Raw genomic sequence first — 21,166 nt, 5'->3', positions numbered from 1 at the left:
TAATACTACTGAACTGTACACTTAAAAATTGTAAATAATATATATGTGTGTGCATATATATATATAAAAATTTTTTTTAACCACAGTTTTTTTTTGCTGTTGTTGTTGATTTTAAAAGAAGCAATATCAGCAGTAATCAAACACCACAACTGTGAGACAACACTGCGGACCCTGCTGGAATTCCAGAGTTCCAAGTGTAGGCTCCCTGGAGAAACTGTATCCAGTGGCTGCTGGACTGCTCAGAATTCCAAATTCCAGGCCTCAGTCCAGTCCCATGGCCTCTTATTTTCAGTTTATGGAGATCAAAGTCGCTCTTAACTCACTGGGTAGGATACAGGTAGGAAGTAGCCTTTGAGACTTCACAGTTTACTTGTGAAAACTGAAAAAAAGAACTTGCATTTGGGGGTCGGCTGGTACCCTCCACGACTGCAAACTTCTTCAGAATCACCCTGTGGGCAGGTACTTCAGGACAGGCTCTCCTCTGCCACAGGCTCCGGAAATTTTTGCAGCAATCATTGGCATTCCTCGGATTAAAGTCCTTTTTACAGACACGCCTGTGCAGGTGTTCTGCCTGTTCTCAAGCAGAAAGCGTATTCTGGAGTTCGCTTTCAAAGCAAAGAGAAATATGCTTGTGGAATGAATGGCCCCAGGTGAAATGAAGTCGTTCTCTTTTCTTCCTGAGTTGTCTGGGGACTAAGCGAGTCATTGGTGGGGCAGCGGCGCTCTGGAAGTTATTCTCCATTTCTCTCAGGTTTCTGCCTTTCCGTTTATCTCTAAATCATACTTCCTTTCATTGCAGGTGTCAGTCCTGCCCTATGGCGCCCAAGGCCTGCGCCAAGACATGCCCTAATGCGGGGATGCTGAAGGCCGCGCCCTTGCCCTCAGTCCACCTGGCCTAAGCAGGAGGAGTGGGACGCGGAGGCGCTGGAGTAAGCCCAGCGATAGGGATGTGCGTCAGACCTGAGCTCCCCTTCCTTTCCCCGCTGCCACCCGCTATCTGTGTGACCGCGGCTAGCGGCTCCTCTGTCCAGAGCGTGGTCCCCGTGTCCGAAATGGAGCTAGTCTACTTCTGCCCCTTCTCTGCCCGGCGTAGGCCGCGCCCCGGACGCTGGAGAGCCGCCCTCCGGAAAAATGCCGGACTACAAAACCCGGGCTGTGCCCCCAGGCCCAGCGCGCGCCCCGCGGGGTCGGGGGCGGACAGCACGCCGCACGTGACCTCCCCGCCCGCGCGGCCAGCCCGCCGGCATTGGGGCGTGGCCCCGCCTGGCGGCCTCGCGGCGATTGGTTGCGGGGCGGAGCAGGCGGCGCTCCCGCCCGGGGAGAAATGCCCGGGGCGGAGCCCGGTGGGCCGGAGCGGGCTGGGATTGGCCGGGGGCGTGCCTGGGCGTGGCCGCGAGCGGCCGCGAGCGGGTGGGGCCGAAGGCGGCGGGAGTCGCGGCTGCTGTCCGTGCACCTGAGAGCCGACGCCCGGGTCCTCGAAGCTGCACCCGCCGCTGTCCTCGTCGCCATGAGCCGCTTCAAGGTGTCCAAGTTCCGACACACGGAGGCCCGGCCGTCCCGCCGCGAGGTAAGCCCTGCCCTCGGGTCCCTGCGCCCCTCCCCCTCCCCCGGACCCCGCTCGGGGACCCTTGAGCCCGTCTGCCCCGGGGCGCCCCCTTCAGGCCCGGGCCCGGCTATTCCGTCGCACTCGGAGGACAGAATCAGGCGATCCCTGGCCGGGTCACTCTCTGACCGCTCCGTGAGCGCCGCGATCCTCGGGCTCGCCCGCCTCGCCCCGGGACCCCCGAAGCGGTGTAGCCCGCCCAGCCACGCCGAGGCCTGAGGCCTGCAAGGCTGCCTGCCTTCTCGGCTTCCGGTCGGCCTCGCCGGGGACCGCGGCTCGGGCGCTGCTGGCACCAGCTCCTCCCTGCCGCCCCGGTCGGCCCTTCTCGGTGCTTGGGTATGGGAGAGATGCCGCTCTCCGCTGGCCTTGACGAGTCCGGGTGTGTCAGCCGAAGAGCGGGAGCCCCTCAGGCAGAGGCGCGCCCCTCCCTCGGGTTTCCGCTGGCGCTTCCTTCTCTCAGGGCTGGCGCAAGAGCGCTCTTCTCTTACTGGGGTGATGCTGCCAGGGTTGGGTGGGGTCTGGGGAAGCCCGAGGAGGTTGAGCCCAGAGGAAGAGCTGAGCCAGGTGTTGGGACGCCTCGGACCCCCCCGGAAGGGCAGCCGGCCTCATGAGGGGTGTGCTTCAGAGGTGATGATGCCAGTCCTGCTCTGCTGCTCCCAGTATTATTTGGAAGGCTTAGGAGCTGACCTCTAGTAACCCCATCAGGAGCAAACGCACAGCAGGGTACTGGGGCAGAAGCCCAGTTTTCATCCTCTGGACAGTATTTCCTCTGTACTTCCGTGTGCTCCTGGAACCACAACTGTGAACACCACAGCACTTGACTTCCTCTATACTGCTAACAGTCTTGTGAGGGAGACATCCAGCAAGCAGACATGCCTGCAGGGGCGTTGCAAGTTTTAATAAGTGCCCCAAAGAACACTCAGGAAGGGCTGGGATGGAGATGGAGATGAATGGCCACGTGGAGGTTAATCTCCATACAGTAGTCAGGGAAGTCTCCAGGGAGAAGGTGACATTTAAGCTGAGGCCAGGAGGGTGAGAAGCAGCCAGCTGTGAGAAGAGTGGGGTGGGAAGGAGCCTGGAAAGTGGGCCAGGGTGGATGGAGGGCAGTGATGGGGAAGCAGGCTGTCAGATGGTCCAGAGCAGTCCTGTAGAGTTCGAGGGCCACAGGAAGAAGTTGGGTTGTTTCTGAATGCAGTGGGGAACCATTGTACTAAAAGGTTGAAAGCAAAGCAAGGGGTGGAGAGGTGCTCAGATTTGCATTAATACCATCCTTCTGCGTGCAGTAAGCACTCCTTTATGGGTCTGGAGTATACTCGACGGGCTTTGGGGCTTGTCCCAGGTAGGCCATAGTCCAGCAAAGTAAACAGATGAGCATGGGACCAGGGATTACAGAGAAAGGTTTAAACAGTTTAGGGTAGGGAGATGGGAGGACAGATGATCTGTTCTCCTTTTAAAGGTATTTCCTATCACTCTGTTTGTACAATAAACATGAAATAATGCAAGATGATAACGCAGGTAAAAATTGAAATAGAAACTTGCATGGGAGAGGTGGTTTCTGGTGCACTGTGGGTGGGTAGGTTGGGAAACAAGGGTGTTCAGTTTTCAGATGGCCGGGATGAGTGTCACGCAGTGCTTTGATACCAACAGAGAAAACATTTGGACCTTGCTGATCTTTAGTTTCAGAACGAGTGCTCCTTTGCCTCTCTGTATGTGGGGGTTTTAACATTATTGCCTTCTCTTGGGGGTGCAGTGTTCACATTTCTGTGAGACCTTATGGAGAGGCCTTGATTCTTCCCCTTTCTGAGCTTGAGTGTTTTCTCCTGGGGCTTGCAAGGAGACCCCTGTGCTTGGGGGAGGCCTTCGGCCATGCCCTGGAGGAAGTTGAGTCTGTCTTCTGTTTTAGGTGCTCACTTCTGCTTTCTCTGCTTTTCTCTCTCCCTTTTAACAGGAATAACCCCCTGGCCTCTTGACTACATTTATCCAGAGCTTCCCTTCTGACAGTCTTCTCCCCCTTATCAGAGAACTGATTTAATAGACCAAATTACTCCGCTATGATTGAGGTTATCATTTCAGTAATATATTGCATATCCTAAGGGAGTATGTGAGTGGGCACAGGGTTAGATCCAAAGAAATGCATTTCTAATTGTGCAGCCCCTGCTTTAGTTATGAGCAGAGACCTGGCTGTCACAATTCTTTTCTTTATTTTCAGGCCTGGATCAGTGACATTCGAGCAGGAACCACACCCTCATGTGGGAACCAGATCAAATCCAGCTGTCACTTGATTGCATTTAACTCTGACCGTCCAGGTAGGGAGCTGGACATGGATATGGTTGGACATTTAGACATTGTCACCCTGATAAGGATGGGGAGGAAGGGCAGACTCATTTCAGGCTGGAGGCTTGAAGACTCCTTGTGGGGGTCAGAGGTCAACACCCTACAGGGCCTTAGACCCCTACAAAGTGGTCAGTGTGCAGAAATGGATTGATTTCGATGCGGTTATATACGCATACTTTGTATAAACCACAATGCCTGTGGGTTTTTTTTTTTTTTTAATTTATTTGAGTGAGACAGACAGTATGAGTGGGAGGGGGAGAGGGAGAGAGAGAATGTCAAGCAGATTCCACACTGAGCATGGTGTCCAACATGGAGCTCGATCCCAGGACCCTGAGATCATGACCAGAGCCGAAACCAAATGTCAGATGCTTAACTGACTGTGTTACCCAGGCGTCCCTGGTTATGGTTTTTAACAGATTGGCCAAGATGACAAGGAGAGGACTATCCTCTTTGTTCTCAGCTATCCCCATATGCTAGCCGTTCCTTATCTGGGGGTCTGGGATTGTCTGGAGTCAATAGGAACACCAAGATTTGAAAAGCTCCCCTATGTTAGTTGGGACTTTTTGGTCACTAGTGATGACTTGGACATCAAACTGAGTTAAACAAAATTCAGGTAGTTCTTCGGCTGCTGTAAATAAGACATGCAGAGGCTTTGGGCAGAGCCGTATCCAGAGGCTCACACATGCCATCGGCCCTGACCTGTGTCCTGTTCTTGAGCTCTGCTGCCCTTGGATGATGGCTTCTTTCTCAAGTAAAGCTGGGGAAATTGGCCACTGGTGGCCCTAAGCTGACCCCATATGACCTACAATGTGAAAAATATCTCTTCAATATGTTCTGAACATCTGATGTCACATGTTCTTTCATAGGAAAATAAAATAATCTTGGATCAATCACTGTGTCCAGGGGGATATTGTCTTATGATTGGTGGAGGCTCTGGGAAGGTCTAAGGCTGAGCTTTTGGGTCTCCTGTCCTTTGGGTGCCCTGGGCAGCAGACAGTTCCCATTAGGACTGAAGTCAGAAGCCCACATGTGTTTGACAGGTGTGCTGGGCATCGTGCCTTTGGAAGGCCAAGGAGAGGACAAGAGACAGGTGACCTACCTCGGCTGCCATTCAGGTGAGTGGAGACTGGACCAAAAAAGTCTAGAACTTGCTCCTCCCTCCCTGGGTGCAGGGACTCATACTCACCTGAAGCCACAGTCCCATGACTGGCGAGGTCCCTCCTACTATACCTTGCTCTGCCTTTGTACAGTGTCCACATTGGAACGCTGGGTCCTGGTTGAGAATTCCACTTGGGCAGAGAGAGGAGAACCTGAGTGCTCCAGGTCGCCCACCTGAGAGGACGGGGATGGGCCTGGCCAGCACCAGGCTCCAGGCCGATGCCGTGGAGTGCACTGTGGCAGACTCAACCCTCTGGGGTTCTTAGCCTTGTGTCTTCTACTGGAGACCACCCCTCACCACCAGGCCTCCTCCTCAGCCAGGCTGCTCAACACCCTTCTAGGAGGGGGCCGTCTGTGCTTCAGGGCTGGAGATGGGGCCTCACAAAGAGAGCTTTTGTGAGCCACAGCTGCTTCTGGGGGCAACTGGCAGCCCACCTGGCAGCCCGCCCGCTCCAAGGGAACAGCTTGCTCTCCCTGGGCTGTGGCAGCCCTGGCCCAGCTGCCTCTTTGCTCCCTGTCCAGCTGCTGCTGCGGCTGCAGGCCAGCCCCTTTGGCTTGCATTCCTGCCCCTGCTAGGCTGCCTGCGGGGAAGGAAGAGGGCTGGCCCTAGGTCCCCAGTCTGAGTGTGCGGCTCAGTGTCAGGGTCCAGCTGATGAGAACAGCGGCCAATTAAGTAACCGTGGTGAAGCCTGGTCGAGAGCCCTCGGTGTGCTAAACACGATTATCTACACCTTCTCATCTCGTTCTTTCTGAAAGCCTTTCACGAGTTTATTGAGGCATCGTTTACGTACCATTGATGTGACTTGTTTTGAGTGAGGAGCTCAATGACTCTTATGGAAGTGACAGAATTGGGCATCCAAAACCCAATTTTAGAACTATTCCCCAGAGGATCTTCCTGCCCCTTTGCGGTTAATCCGTTTCCACCTCCGGCTCCGAAGCCCTGGGCTCCAGCTGATCTACTTTCTGGCTCTGCGGCCAGGGTCTGTGAGCTACTGTCACGGCCAAGTCTGGCCAGCTGCCTGTCTTTGTAAATAGCGTTTTTGGGGACACAGCCACCCTCTTCATTGGCATTCAGCCTGTGACTGCTTTCTCCCAGCAACCACAGAGTTGAGGAGGTGTGACGGAGACCATATGGCCCCCAAGCCCTCAAGTATTCACCGCTTCACCCTTCGCAGCAAACGTTTGCCAGCTTTTGCTTTACAGCCCGGCCTTTTCTGGACGTTTCGCATAAATGGAATCATACTGCGTGGAGTCTCTCAAATCTGGCTTCTTTCACTTAGCATAACCTTCTGAGATTCATCTTTGTTGTAATGCATGGCAAGCGTCTGCTTTCTCATCCATTCTTACACCTTCCTGAAGAAAGTTTTTGTTATTTTTTAAAGATTTATTTATTTGACAGAGAGAGAGAAAGCCAGAGCATAAGCATGGGGAGTGGCAGGCAGTGGAGAAGCAGATTCCCTGAGGAGCAGGGAGCCCAATTCGAGGCTCCATCCCAGGACCCTGGGATCATGAACTGAGCCGAAGGCAGACGCCTAACAACTAAGCCACTCAGGCGGCCCCGAGCCCTGTATGCTTGATGCATGTTACCCCTCGGGGAGCTGCCCCAGGTTGCTGGTGCCTGCCGGGTAACAAGCCCCATTACTGGGGGGCCTTCGAGGAGAAGGTGGACCAGGCCTCTTTTGATCGGGTGTAGCTCCCTGTGGCCTCAGCTATTCACAGCCTTGCTGGAACTCTGCATGGGGTGCACCTCTAGTTCCTCAGAACCTGCCTTCGAAGCAGCAGGCACCAGTCTGCCCTCCAAGGTGCCGCCAGTAGGGGGGAGAGTGCAGTGGGCTGGCCTCTTGTTGCTCCCCTGCCTTTCGGGGGTGCCTTCTGCCTCCTGGCTCAGGGCCAGGTGCCCTTCAGCCCAGCTGCCCAGGCAGCAGGGGGCTGGGAGGTGTTTCAGAGTGTTCCTGTGGTCTGGGCTGTGGGGTGGCTGGGGACTTGCTCCAACCTGGGAAGGGTATCGTAGTGCTATGCTGAGGGTATAGGTTCTGAAACCAGACTGACTGCCCAGCCATCAGCCTTGTCCTTTCTTAGCTGTGTGGCTCTGGGCAAGTTACTTAAACCCCTTCTGTGCTCACGTCCTCATCCTCCCTGTTGGGGATCACACCACAGTGCCATCCTGAGGGGTCGCTGTGAGGATTTGATGAGATAAATGCATGCAAAGGACACAGGCCTGCCAGCCAGCTGGGTACTCAGGTTGACCATGTCCCTGGTTCTTGTTCCCTCGGGGACGCCAGCTTGCTCATGCTGGCTGCGGCACCCAGCTGGGCCCTGCCCTGTTCTGTGCAGACCCCACAGTCAGGGTGGCAGGGCTTCCAGGAATCCAGACCAGGGCTGTCCCAAGGGGTGCTTGTCTTCATCTGCCCCTTCTCTTTTCTGTTCTGGCTGGGATGCCTGGAGTCTGGCTGTGGCCTGAGAGGAACGCAGACTTGCTTGACCCCCAGTAGAGGCAGGCCGCAGAGATAGTCGCTCCGCTCCTTCTTCTGGTGACACAAGCCTGGCCAGAATGTTCATAGTTCTCTGCCACCCCCCACACTGAGCCCTGACCTCCTCACCCTCCTCCTGAGATTCAGGAAATGGGGGTTTCCCCTCAGGGCTGTGGCTCACTCTGTGTGTCCCTGTCTCCCCCTCCTGGCCTTCCAGAGGTGAGCAGCTCTGGTTCTTGGGTTGCAAAGAACTGAGACCAACTCCAGCTTGCTTTGGCCAAAAAGGGATTTAGAGGAGAGCTTCCAGAGCTGAAGGCCTGGGGAGTTTCCAAAACCAAAGGAGCAGCTGGACATGCAGGCCTGCGGAGGGTCCTGGCACGGGAGCCAAAGAGCCAAAGGCTCCCTCCCGGCTGGCTGCCCTCCACCCCACCCAGGCCAGTCCCTGAGGCACCCTGTCACGAGGCCTCCCAATTCCTGGTTTAATTCCCTTAAGAGAGAAGCTGGTCGCTCATCCTTGGATCAGATACACTGTGGCCCCCCACCCCCCCCGGTGCAGTCTCGAGGGGCAGAGAACTCCAAGCTTGCACGTGTCACCCAGATGCCGGCTTCCCTGATGTCCCTGATGTTCTGACCTGTTCTAGTCCTTCATGTTCTTCAGGGCTCCCTGCGTCTCCTCCATGAAGCTGCCCTGAGCCCTGACCTGAGAGGCCCCGCACTCAGCCCACCTCTCGCTCTGTCTGCAGAGACGCGTGTGTGTCTCGCTGGGGCGGTGCTGAGGGTCTGTCAGGGCTGGGTGGTGTCTGCCCATCGTGAATCCCTCATGGGTTGACACTCACATTCTTTCACACGTTTGCAGGCCGGGCCCTGCACTGGGCTCTGGATCTGGGGCAAATGCAGGGGCTTGGGGTTTTGAGGAGCTTCCTGCCTGTCATCGTGCTGACCTCCTGATGCCAGGGCCTCTTTGCCTATCCTGGGGGATGTGTATCACAGGCGGGAATTTCCAGTGTGACTTTCCTCGTGGACTTTCATTCAGCCTGCCGCCATGTGGGCGGAGTTGTCCCCACCTCTGAAATCCCGGGCTGTGGTTCCTCACCTTGGGGAGATATCCTATTGGGCTGGAACCGAAGTTCTGGGAAGTTCTCGCCAGGCCTGTGTCAGCCATTGCTTTCCTACAGACCTGGTCACAGACTTGGACTTCTCTCCCTTTGATGACTTCCTCCTGGCCACGGGTTCAGCTGACAGGACGGTGAGTGGAGCTGCTGGATGAGCTGCTTGATGTCCCTCCCAGTACCCTCCAGGGCCCTTGGCTCCTGCACAGGCCTCCAGAGCTGGGTTAGCCCAGAGCCTCAGTTCCACAGCCTACACTGGCTCCAGCATGCTCCCATGACTTTGGCAGGAGCTGTGGCCCTGACTTGCTGTCCCATTGCTGGGCTGCCTGAGGAGAGCAGAGCTGGGGTGGTGTGGGACACTGGAAGGGATGGACCAGAGCCCCTGCCCCGTGTCTCTGTCCCTCCCCCCCACCCGCACCCCCGATGACATGCTGCAATCTTGGGCTGGATTACCTTGTCTTCTCATGGGATACACGGTCCCTGTGCCCAAGTACCACCCCCTGGGCTCACGGACTTCCTCTTTCCTGCAGGTGAAGCTGTGGCGCCTGCCTGCCACTGGCCAGGCGCTGCCCTCGGTGCCTGGGCTGGTGCTGGGCCCGGAGCCCGTGCAGGTGGATGGGCTGCAGTTCCATCCCACCGCTGACGGCGTCCTGGTGAGTGCAGCGGGCACGGCCGTGAAGCTCTGGGACGTGGCCAAGCAGCAGCCCCTCACAGGTACGGGCCGCACTGGCCACCCTCCCCTGGGCATCCTCCGTCTGGATGGCACACTGTCGCCCTCTGTGTTCCTTAACGTGAATTCCAGGATACGTGTTAACGTCTCATGTGTCAGTGATAGGAAAGTTGGTGAGAGTCTAGCAGACGTATCCCAAATGCTCCGTCCCACTTCCTGTAGGCATGTGTTTTCATTTCGTGAAATTGTTTTTCCTCCGTATGCCCAAGTACCTTTCTTAGTGTTGCTTCTTGAGTGGTATGTCAGTTCAGTTTTGAAAGCAAACTTCTGGCTGCTTCTCTGCCAGACGAGGGTTCTGCTGTCTTGCAGCCCCTTCCCCGAGGCTTCTCCATTGGTTTTCACGGCTGAGCCTGTCTTGGTGCGTTCCAAGTCTGGCTGCTCTAAGCTGCCCCCGCAGCCAGGGTGCCTTACAAACAAACAACAGGAATTCATTGCTCGTGGCTCTGGAGCCTGGAGGTCCAAGGTCAGGGTGCCAGCCGACTCGGTGTTTCGTGAGAACCTGCTTCCGGGTCACCGATGGCTGTTCCAGTGCTTTGTCCTCACCTGGCAGAAGGGACGAGGGGGCTCTCAGGACCTCTTATAAGGTCACTGATGCGGCTCGGGAGGCTCCACCCTCGTGACCCGGTGACCTCTCTGAGGCCCTGCCTCCAGACCCCGTCCCAGCGGGAGTTAGGCTTCAGTGTGGGGGGGACACAAACATTCAGACCAGCACAGATGATGACAGCTTTGGGTCAGATTCCTCAGCGAATGGCTGTGACCCCTTGACCCATGAGGAGGCCTGGCGTTCTGTGGTGATGCCCCGGTGTCATTTCTGCCGAGGCCCTGATACACGCATGCCCTGTTTAGGGCAAAGACACAGGGCTCCGAGAGCTAAAGGACAGCCTTGCCTTATAGAGCTGTCTGGGGAGCATCTAGCATGGGTCAGGCTCACCGAGGTGAGATCCCTACCTCTGGGGCTGGGACCAAGGGGGCACCTGAGGGCCGCCGGTACTGTGAATTACCCAGCTCCTGGTACCATCCAGGAGACCGGTCTGGCCTTTGAAGCAGAGGGGACGGTCACCAGGCAGTCTGTCAGCAGGGGGTCACCCAGCTGTAACTGCTGTGTCTCGAGCCCTCCCAGCCCTGGACAGTGCTGAGGCCTTCCTGCTAACAGTGGTTCCACAGGCCACCGCTGCCATTCCCATGTCGCAGATGAGGTTAAACAACGGAGTCCAGCCCATGGAGCAGGTGGGCAGCAGGGCCTGGGTTAGTCCCAGGGGGAGGAAGCCCGGGCAGAACGGTTATCTGCTGCCGCAGAACCGATTATCCCAGACCATAGAGGCTTAGAATATTTATGAACATTTATTATCTCACAGTTTCTGAGGGTCAGAGATTCGGGAGCTGCTCAGCTGGGTGGTCCCAGCTCAGGGTCTCTTACGAGGTTGCGACCGAGACATTGGCTTCCTCATCAGGAGACTTGACTGAGGCAGGAGGCTCAGCTTCTCAGAGGGTTTGCAGACACGGTGCTGGCTGTGAGGAGAACATCTCAGTCCCCGCCACCGGGCCCCTCCCTGGGCTGCCCCCACAGCCTGAGGCTGGCTGCCTCTGGTGGACCACCACGGGGCAGGGAGCAGGGAGGAAGCGGCAGTGCCTTCCATGGCCCAGCTTTGCAAGTCACACGCCTCCACGTGCTCTTGACTGTCTTCAGTAGAAACGAGTTACTAAGCCCGGCTCCACTCAAGGGGGAGGGAATGGGGCTCCACATTTGGAAGAGAGGGTGCCTTAGAGCCCGAGGGCTGCCGTAATGAAAGCACCACAACCTGGATGACTTCAAGTCACAGAGACTTCCTGTCTCACAGTCTGGAGAGTGGAAGTCTGGAACCCAGGGGTCCGGGCAGGGTGGCACCTTCTGAGGGCAATGAGGGCGAGTCTGTCCCAGGCGCCCTCAGGCATCCTTCGGTTTGTATGTGGTGTCTTCTCCCTGTCTTCTTCCCTGTGCACGTCTGACTGTGCGTCCATGTTTCCTCTTTCACGAGGACCAGTCCTACTGGACTAGGACCCATCCTGAACGATATCAGCTTAAGTTGATCTTCTAAAAAGACTCTGTTTTCAAAGAAAGGTACGGCATGGGTACTGAGGGTTAGGATGTCAGCATCTTTCTTTTTTTTTCCTTTTAAGTTTATTTATTTATTTATTTTTAAGTAATCTCTCTACCCAGTGTGGGGCTCGAACTCCCAACCCTGAGATCAAGAAGTCACATGCTCTTCCAACATTGCCAGCCAGGCATCCCAGCATCTTTTTGTGGGGAGACCGTGCAACCTCTAATAGAATGAGCATCCCATAATTCGTGGGCGTCTTTTAAAACTGTCACGCTGGGGAAGGAGCAAGGATGGCCCAAGCAGAGGCCCGGGGTGGGAATGTGTGTGTCCTGGCCACGAGCTGGTGTGACTCAGTCAGGCTGTGTTGGTGAATGACTGGACATTAGCCTGGGTGGGACATGAGAGCTGGGCTGAGCGAGGGCAGGGAGGCTCAGAAGGTTTTAGAGTAGAAGTATGGCCCAATGTGGGCAGGGCTGAAGAAAGAAGTCCAGGCGCAGTGCAGGGAGATGGTGGAGGAAGATGCTGGCCTTGCTCCCCCCACTCAAGAGAGAGCTTGCAGCTGCTGCCTCCGCCCTGGGCACCACCCTGAGCTGGGCCCTCCTGTGCCCACTTACCTGGTGCCCCATTGCCTGGGACAGCGTGGGGAGACGTTGGACCCCCTCCTGACCTTGCTGCTTCTCTGCAGAGCTGGCGGCCCATGGGGACCTGGTGCAGGGTGTTGTCTGGAGCCGGGACGGAGCCCTGGTGGGCACAACGTGCAAGGTAAGTCTCAGGGAAATGCCCGTGGTACGGACTGAGGCGTGCCGGCTCTGTGCGGGGATATCATGCTGGGGAGCGCATGTCCTGGGCTGTCCCTGGCGGGCTTGGCGATATTTACCGGTCAGGAAAGCGCTTAGGTCAGGAGCATTTGTGAATCTCCTTTCCCCACCTTAGCTGCTCTCACTTTCGGCTTCACATCTGCATCTGGAAACCCTCACACCTCCTTGCTACTAGGGATGGGGTCCCTATCAGATCGGGGCTCAAGTTAGGTCCCGTGCTAGCCCCACCCCCAACCCTGGTGTCTGTGTTTGGCTCCCCTCCATCCTCAGCCCACCTCATCGGACTGCTGTGTGCTTTGTCCACACCACTGTCCTTCCCAGAGGATTGTGTCGAGCAGCAGCCATGCACAGGGCATGGTGCCGGCCCCCACATGCAGTCAGCAGGCCTCTGGGTCCTCACTGATGCCAGGCCCTGTGCTCACCGGGTCCCCTGCCAGTGAGAGTAACCAACATGGCCTAAGGCATCATGCAGATGAAGAGATCAGTGTGAACTGTGACAGGGCTCTGAGAGAGGGACACGAGGAGCTCTGAGCTGATTGAGAGACCGGGGGCTTGGTCTCAGGCATGGGCCCGGGAAGGGAGGGTTACTGGGGTTGGATGGGGAGAGTTGGGCAGAGTAGCGATAGGTATAGGCCTAGAAGGGGCTGGGGGCAGAGAGCAGTGGGCGAGGCTGGAGGCTCGTGCACAGGATGACACTTGTTACCGTAGAAGCAACAGGAGACCCTGGGATGTTTAAAGCCAGAGAGGGGCCGTGGCGTGAGGTGAGCAGATTGGTATTTTGAAAGCTTCCCAGTTGCAGTGTGGACAGAACATTATAGGGATGGGCGGTACCTAAAAGAGTTGGTAGGCCACCTCCTAGGGGAGGCAGATGGGTTGATGCAGAGAGGATTGGGGGACATGGAGGGGACATGGACTGGTGCTGGGCTGGGGTGAGGTTTGGGGGGGTCATGAGGCTGGTTCCAGGGTTACAGTTTGGAGGGGAGGCCTGCCGTCCAGACAGGGAGCTTTTAGGGGTAATTCTTGGCCTCTAGGCTAGCGGGGGCCTGGAATGTCATAGACTGGAGCTCTGGGCATCCGTGTGAGCTGAGGGTGGGAGGACAGGTGGCATCTGCATTGCAGGACACCTACCAGGGGAAAGAGGGGTGTCCCCCGAGCAGGAGAGAGGAGGGTGGTAGAGTGAGCCTGGAGAAAGGGTCAGAATCTGTGCAGCAGAAGCAAGGAGCCACCCTGTGGCAGGAAAGAAGCCGAGACAGGCTGACAGTCTATGCCCCTAGGCCCAGGGCAACAGGGTCCCCGAGGGAGGTGGCTGGGACCCCTGGAAGAGTCTGCTGAGGGGTGAATAACACGTATCTGTCGGATTTGGGGAGATGGGTGATCTTCGGGATTTCTGGGGATGTGCTCTGTCTTAGAGCCACTCATGAAGGATGGCAGAGTCTGCAAAGGCTCCTCTGGCGGCTAGCTGTCGGGGGGAGGCACGGGGGGCTGCTCCTCTTACGGAGAAAATGTGGGGTCTCCATACTTGGGGATCCTGTTTACAAACTTCTGTGCTTTCTCAGAACACCCATTTCCCAGGTTTTTTCTTTTTCTTTTTCTTTTTTTTTTTTTTTTTTTAAGACTATCAACTGATTTTAGAGAGTGAGAGTGTACACAAGTGGAGGGGGGCAGAAGGAGAGAGAGAATGTCAAGCAGACTCCACACTGAGCTGGGAGCCGGATGGAAGGCTCGATCTTCGGACCTTGAGATAATGACCTGAGCTGAAATCAAAAGTTGGATGCTGGGGCGCCTGGGTGGCTCAGTGGGTTAAGGCCTCTGCCTTCGGCTCAGGTCATGATCCTAGGGTCCTGGGATTGAGCCCTGCATCAGGCTCTCTGCCGGTGGGGAGCCTGCTTCCCCCGCTCTCTCTGCCTGCCTCTCTGCCTACTTGTGATCTGTCAAATAAATAAATAAAATCTTAAAAAAAAAAAAAAAGTTGGATGCTCAGATTGACTGAGCCACCCAGGCACCATAACCACCCCCCCAGTTTTTTTTTTCCCCCCAGTTTTTTTAATCAGCTTTTCCCCCCATTCAGTTCATCACACAGTAGGTTCTAGACATTGGCCTATGCTCTGGGGTCCATGGGGCTGCCAGCCCCTAAGGAGCCCCTGCTGGAAGGCGCTGTGTTTCTCTTACTCAGGCTCCATACAGGAGAGCACGGCTTCCCAGAGACAATGAGGTTGGGCCTGCCCTCACTGAGGAGGAGGGGACAGGGTTGGGACCTCCCCCTCCAGTGAGAAGCCCTCCCTTTCCTGCATTTCCACACCCTTTGCTGGTGTGTGTGAGAGAGAGGCGCACAGGAGACCTGGAGGGACGGAAGGAGATGGTCTCGGGAAATTCTTGCCTTATGGTGACCAAAGTGCAGTCGTTCGTACTTGTTTCACTAACTTGAGAGAGCAGTGGAAAAGTAAAGAAAAAACTATCACCTGTGATCCTCCCCCCACGGGCTGTCCCAGTCACCGTTTTGACATCTCTCTCTCTGATCCCTTCTGAGGCATGTCTCTCTGTACGTGTGGAGATCACGCCTCCAGGTTCTCCACCCTGCCTTTTCTGTTCTGCATAAAAATGCGTTCTCCGTTTCACCAGTAATTGAACAAACGTACAAAATACCTTATCGTATAAGTTTACCAATTCTCTCTTGTTTCATAGGTTGTAACGTCTGAATATATTTGTATATAGATTTTTGTTTCTTGGGGTGCCTATGGAGCAGTCGGAAAGGCACCTTCCTTTCACAGAGCTCACAGCCCAGCGTGGTTGATTCGGTTTTCGCTGTGGCTCCATAAAGATGGATTAGGACGCAGGGATGTCTCCCGGGGTTTCTGCTGCATTAGACGGCAGCCGGGTGTGGAGTGTCCACAGGAGGAGCTGCAGGCAGCTACAGTCCATGGGAGGTGGGGTGGGCTGAGGGCAAGTACAAGGCCAGGTGAGAGCAGTGGGTGTGGTGTGTGGGGGATGCGGCATGAGAGGGTGGCGTGGTCAGATGGCACCGTGGCGGTGGGACAGGATGGGACATGGGGAAATGGTAAGGAGCATTGCACCTCCCGGGAGAGGGGGTGGTGCTGGAGTCAGGCCTTGGTGGTTAGGTGACAGACAGCATTCGTGGGGAGGAGGTAGGCGTGATTTTCCAGGAGGGTATGGTGGATGGGGAGGAGGACCCAGAGTGTGGGCAAGAGGCTGTCAGGTGTGGGGATTTCGTGTGCAGGGTTGACTGAGGAAGTGTTCAGGAGCTGTCCAGCCCCTCTCCCCAGGGATCGGAGCCCCATTTACCACCTAGTTCGGAGGGTAAGGTGGGATGAAGAGCTATCCAGCTGAGAAAGCCCTGTTGTGTCCTGCCCCTTCCTGTTAGTGTGATGACTCAGCTTCTTGCCTGCCGGTGTCCCTGGAGGAAGAATAAGTGTGGTGAGGCCACAGCTCAATGCAGAGGAACTCTGCGTCCCCTTTAGACCCAGGGAACCTAAAGTTGTAGGGAGGAACAACGCCGATTTCCCGAGTGGGTCCCTGGAGTGGAGCCCTCCCCCAGCGCCCCCACTCTCCACGCTGTTCCTGGACCTAGGGGCTTTCCCTGTGGGGACACAGTACCTTACAAATGCTGTTGTCAGGGTGCAGCGTCCTGGAGGGGACGCTGGCCTAGCAAGGTGTGACTGCCACTCTCATGACCTGCCAGCGCTGTCTCGGGGCATCAGAGTCCTGCGTGTTCACTGTCTCGGGGCACCAGAGTCCTGCGTTCACTGCCACCCGCTTCTGTTTTAAGGGGTATCCTCAGGGTCCTGGATGGGTGTGTCAAATGCAAAAACCTATGGGGATTGGTGCAGAAGGGGAGGCCACCCGTGACTGCAGATCAAAAGGAGGTGCCCATGGGCTCATCCTGAGCATTGAGGGAGCCAGTGAGGGGGCCCGCCCTCAGCAGGCAGGAGCCTGCGCCCTCCTTTGCCAGCGGTTGCAAACTGGCTCTGGGTTTACACACAGCGCTGCCTGAGTCAGGTGGGGTGTGGGAAACACTCTGCTTCCTCCCAGAGCCTCCTGCTCTGCACACTGTCTCCCACCTGGCTGTCTGCTTCTGCCTCCCAGGACCTGTGATTCCCTCCAGGTCCCACAGAAGCCCCTTCTGCTCCCTTCCCAGCTCTTCCCACTAAGGGAAAGGCAGGCAAGCCGCTAGGGGGCGCGCTGGCCTCACAGATAGTCCAACCAGCTGTGCTCCCGCTGGGCGTGCTCTGGTCGCGCCTGTGAGCCCAGGGGTATGTGCCCCTCCGTAGCCCAGTGCTACACCCCCCCTGCCATGGCCCAGTCTCTGGCGCCAAGTGTGACCCCTGGTGTGGATCCAGTGTCGAGCTCTGGCATTTGCTGGCCGGGCTGCCTTTGGGGAGTACCCAGTGTGGCAAGAATTGGGACTTTGACCCATGAGAGGTGCTGCCATCAGTGATCCTCTTAAGCCTCAGGGGTTTGCCCGCATCACCGAGCCCGTAGGTGGTGGAGCTGGTGTCCAAACCCAGGCCCTCGGGCTCTCCATGGGGCTCTGTTGCTTAGCTGGCAGTGAGTAGCCTTTGCTGCCAGGAGGCATCTTCTCTTTCTTTCTCTTTTCTTTCTTTCCTTTCTATATTTTCTTTCTTTTTAATCTATTTATTTATTTAAAAGATTTTATTTATTTATTTGACAGACATCACAAGTAGGCAGAGAGTCAGGCAGCCGGGGGGGGGGGCGGGTGGTGGGAAGCAGACTCCCTGCCGAGCAAAGAACCTGATGCGGGGGCTCGATCCCAGGACCCTGAGACCATGACCTGAGCCAAATGCAGAGGCTTTAACCCACTGATCCACCCAGGTTCCCCAATATATTTTCTTTCTTTCTTCCTATATTTTATTTCCACGTACTGTGTTACCCAGTGTGGAGCCCAAACTCACAGTCCTGAGCTCAAGAGTCGCACAGTCCACCGACTGAGCCAGCCCGGCACCACAAAGAGGCATTCTGTCTTGCCCACCATCTCTCAAGATCCTTTGTCTCTCACAGTCTCACTGTCTCTCCCTATTCTCTGCCTCTTGCTGTCCCGTCTCTGTCCTCCATCTCTAGGGGTCCTCTCTCACCGTCTTGCTCCATGTTTCATTGTTCTTTCTGCTTGTTTTGGTCCTGTGTGTCTCTCTGTCCTCTTCTGTCTGTCTCGACATCGCATCCTCCTGCAGAGCTGTGGAGTGGCGTGGACTGGTGCTGCTGCACAGTCAGCTGGTTCCTGGCCTGGGCCTGCTTCCCACTGGCACAGGGCAAGTGCTCAGTGAACGGCACTTAACCAGGAGTGACCCAAGAGCCCTGGGATCCCTCCAGGTGCATCAGGGAGACCTGGGACTGGTCTGCCAGGGGAGGCTGGGCTTTCGAGGCCTCTGGGCTGGCCCCCCCCTTCTCCAGTTGTGCTCTCACCCACCGCCCCCTCCATTCCCACCACCTAGTCTTGGCCTTGTCTTCCCCTTCACGTCACATGTCAACAACTTCCTGCTTCCACATCTTCGTTCATGCATTTCCACTTCCTGTGAATACTTTCCCCTTCCCAGTGCAAGCTCTGCTTGTCCTTGGAGGTTCGTCTCAGGTCTGAGTTTCTCTCCGCAGTTCCCCGTGACCACTTGTGGGTTGCAGAGTCCAGTATTGGGCACGGACTGTTTGCAGCCCTGCCTCCCGAGCACCTGGGCTGGAACCAGGCAGAAACCAAGCAGACAGTACAAGAGTTCCCATATCCGTCCCCCTCCCATCTGGTCTCATGTTGGTTGGGATGCTGTGTCTGTTATGGTTAAACCAATTTTGCCACATGAACTAAAGGCCAGAGTTTACAAGAGGCTTCACTCTTGGTGTTGCATTGTAGGCGTTTCCACAAGTGCAGGACATCAGCCATCTACATGACAACATTGTGCAGAAGAGCTGCTCTGCCCTACAAGGTGCCCTGGGCTTCACCCCTATCCCTCCCTCCATCTCCCGAACCACTGGCAACCACCAACTCCTTTGCTATCTCCGTGAGATTTGCCTTTTCCCTAATGTCATACTGCTGGAATCACACAACATACGGCCTCTCCAGATTGGCGTCTTTCACTTAGTAATGTACATTTATGGGCGTTTCCTGTCTTTTGGTGGGCTGGCGGCTATTTCTTTATGGTGGTAAAAAACACATCATAAAATTTACTGTCTTAACCCTTTTTAAGTAGACAGTTAGGTGAAGTTTACTTACATTGCTGTGAAGCAGATCTCCTGAACTGAAACCCCATACCCACACCCATTAAACAACAGCTTCCCTTTGCCGCCCCCCAGCCCCCGCCTTTAGTAAAGCACCATTCTCCACTCCATATCTGTGATGTGGACCTGCTTAGACACCTCCCATAGGTGGACCCATATACTATTCGTCTTTTTGTGACTGGCTGGTGTCATTTACCATAATGTCCTCCAGGTTCGTCTGTGTTGTGGCATGGGACGGGAACTCTTTTTCCCGGCTGAATAATATTCCCTGTACGTGTGTTTGCGCACTCCTCTGTCAGAGGACACTCGGGTAGCCCCCACCTGTCGGCCGTTGTGCAGAACACTGCCGTGAGTGCTGTGAATGATAACGTGATCCTCTTTTCACTTCCCTGGGGGAGGTACTCACAGTGGAATTGCCGGGTCATAAGGGAATTCTATTTTTACTTTCTTGAGGAACTCTCACACTGTTTTCCACAGCGGCTGCACCACGAGGGTTCCCACTTTTCCAAGTCCTCGCCAACGCTTGTTGTTTCCTGAATTTTTGACAGGGGCCATTCTAACGGGTGTGAGGTGATCATCGCGTTGTGGTTTTACTTTGCGTTCCTCTGACGATTAGTGATGGTGAACATCTCTTTGTATATTTCTTGGCCATTGGTCTACCTTGGGAGAATTATCTGTTCAAGTCCTTTGCCCGTTTTTTAAAGAGAGCTATTTAACTTTTTTGTGGCTGTACGAATTCTTCGTTTGTTCTGGATACTAATCCTTTATCAGAGACATGATCTACTGACGTCTTCTCCATTCCCTTTGGATGACTCTTAACTCTGCTGATTGCATCCTTTGAGGAACAAAAGTTAAGTTTGGTGTAGTCCCGCTTGTCTGTTTTTGCTTTTGTTCCCCGTGCTTTTAGTGTCCTGTGCAAGAAATCATTACTAAATCTGACATCGTGAAGCTCTTTACCTAGGCCTTCTTCTAGAAGTTTTATGGTTTGGCCTCTTAGTCCTCCTCTTTATCACTGCAGAGTATTCCATTGTGTGAATGCACCACAGCTGATCTTTTCCGCTGTTGAGGGACGTGCTGATGGCTTCCACTTCTTTGCAACTTTAAAAGTGTCCTAGGGGCGCCTGGGTGGCTCAGTGGATTGAGCCGCTGCCTTCGGCTCAGGTCATGATCTCGGGGTCCTGGGATCGAGTCCCGCATCGGGCTCTCTGCTCAGCAAGGAGCCTGCTTCCTCCTCTCTCTCTCTCTGCCTGCCTCTCTGCCTACTTGTGATCTCTCTCTGTCAAATAAATAAATAAAATCTTTAAAAAAAAAAAAAGTGTCCTCAACATTTACACAGGCATAAGTTCCTTTTAAAATATTTTGTTTGAGAGAGAGAGAGAGAGCACACGTGTGCTCATACAAGCGCGGGGAAAAGGCCGAAGGAGAGAGGCAAGCGGACTCCCCACTGAGCGTGGAGCCTGAGGCGGGGCTCGACGAGGGGCTCAATGTGGGGCTCCATGCAGGATCTCCCAAGACCCTGAGATCATGAGCTGAGCTGAAGGCAGACGCTTAACCAACTGAGCCACCCAGGCGGCCCAAGAGTATTTCTGGCTTTGTAAGAAGCTGCCAGGCTGGCTTCTAAAGTTGCTGTTCCATTTGTATTCCAATCAGCAAATAAGAGTTTCTGTTTCTCCGTAATCTTGCCAGTATCTGATGATACCATTTTTAAAAATTTTAGCCATTCTAATAGGTGTGGCGTGGTAATTCACTATTGTTTAAGTTTATAATTCCCTATGAGATGTGATATTAAATATCTTTTCATGTGTTCACTTTTCATTTTGTGTGTCTTTTTTGGTGGGGTGTTCATTCAGGTCTTTTAACCACTTTTTTTAAAAAAAGATTTTATTTATTTATTTGACAGAGAGAAAGATCACAAGTAGGCAGAGAGGCAGGCAGAGTGAGAAGGGGGAAACAGGCTTACCGCTGAGCAGAGAGCCCCATGCAGGGCTCGATCCCAGGACCCTGGGATCATGTCCTGAACCAAAGGCAGAGGCTTAATCCACTGAGCCACCCAGGCACCCCATTTTGCCCACTTTTTAAATTGGGTTGTTTTCTTATTTTTGAGTTTTAAATGTTCTTTGTATATTTGGGATACAAGTCTTCTCTCAGATACGTGCCTGCAAGTATTTTCTCCCAGTCTGTGGCTTGTCTTTTCATTGTTTTAACAGTGTCTCTGTAGACCAGACGTGTATGATTTTAATGAAATCCAGTTTTATCTTTCACAGGTCATACTTTCAATGTTGTATCTAAAAAGTCCTTGCCAGGTGCCTGGGTGTCTCATTTGGTTAAGAGACTGCCTTCAGCTCAGGTCATGATCCTGGAGTCCCGGGATCGAGTCCCACATCACGCTCTCTGCTCAGCAGGGAGTCTGCGTCTCCCTCATTCTCCTTTTCGTGCTCTCTCTCATTTTCAAATAAATAAATAAAATCTTTTAAAAAATTAAAAATTAAAAAAATTAGAAGTTCTTGCCAGGGACACCTGGGTGGCTCCATTGGTTAAGTGTCCAATACTTGGTTTCGGTTCAGGTCATGATCTCAGGGTTGGAAGACAGAGTCCCATGTCAGGTTCTACTCCGCTCAGTGCGGAGTC

The 21,166-nt window shown here is 54.7% G+C and overlaps 1 protein-coding gene across 2 annotated transcripts in view; it reads left to right on the top strand.

Moving 5' to 3' along the window:
* The first annotated feature begins 1,422 nt into the window (after positions 1-1,422).
* The window catches only part of LOC122895882 (mitochondrial import inner membrane translocase subunit TIM16), a 64,751-nt gene continuing 45,007 nt past the window's right edge, over positions 1,423-21,166 (top strand). For both annotated transcript variants that reach the window (XM_044233656.1, XM_044233653.1), the window contains exons 1-6: positions 1,423-1,567; positions 3,813-3,909; positions 4,978-5,052; positions 8,742-8,812; positions 9,206-9,389; positions 12,169-12,245. In XM_044233656.1, the coding sequence (XP_044089591.1) occupies positions 1,508-1,567; positions 3,813-3,909; positions 4,978-5,052; positions 8,742-8,812; positions 9,206-9,389; positions 12,169-12,245 (564 nt within the window). In that variant the 5' untranslated portion in view covers positions 1,423-1,507. The remainder of the gene's footprint in view (positions 1,568-3,812; positions 3,910-4,977; positions 5,053-8,741; positions 8,813-9,205; positions 9,390-12,168; positions 12,246-21,166) is intronic.

The sequence above is a fragment of the Neovison vison genome, chromosome 14 (assembly GCF_020171115.1).
Source record: "Neovison vison isolate M4711 chromosome 14, ASM_NN_V1, whole genome shotgun sequence".
In the NCBI taxonomy this organism is placed as follows: domain Eukaryota; kingdom Metazoa; phylum Chordata; class Mammalia; order Carnivora; family Mustelidae; genus Neogale; species Neogale vison.
Note: the sequence above shows the minus strand (reverse complement) of the source record. Positions and strands in the feature narration are given on the sequence as shown.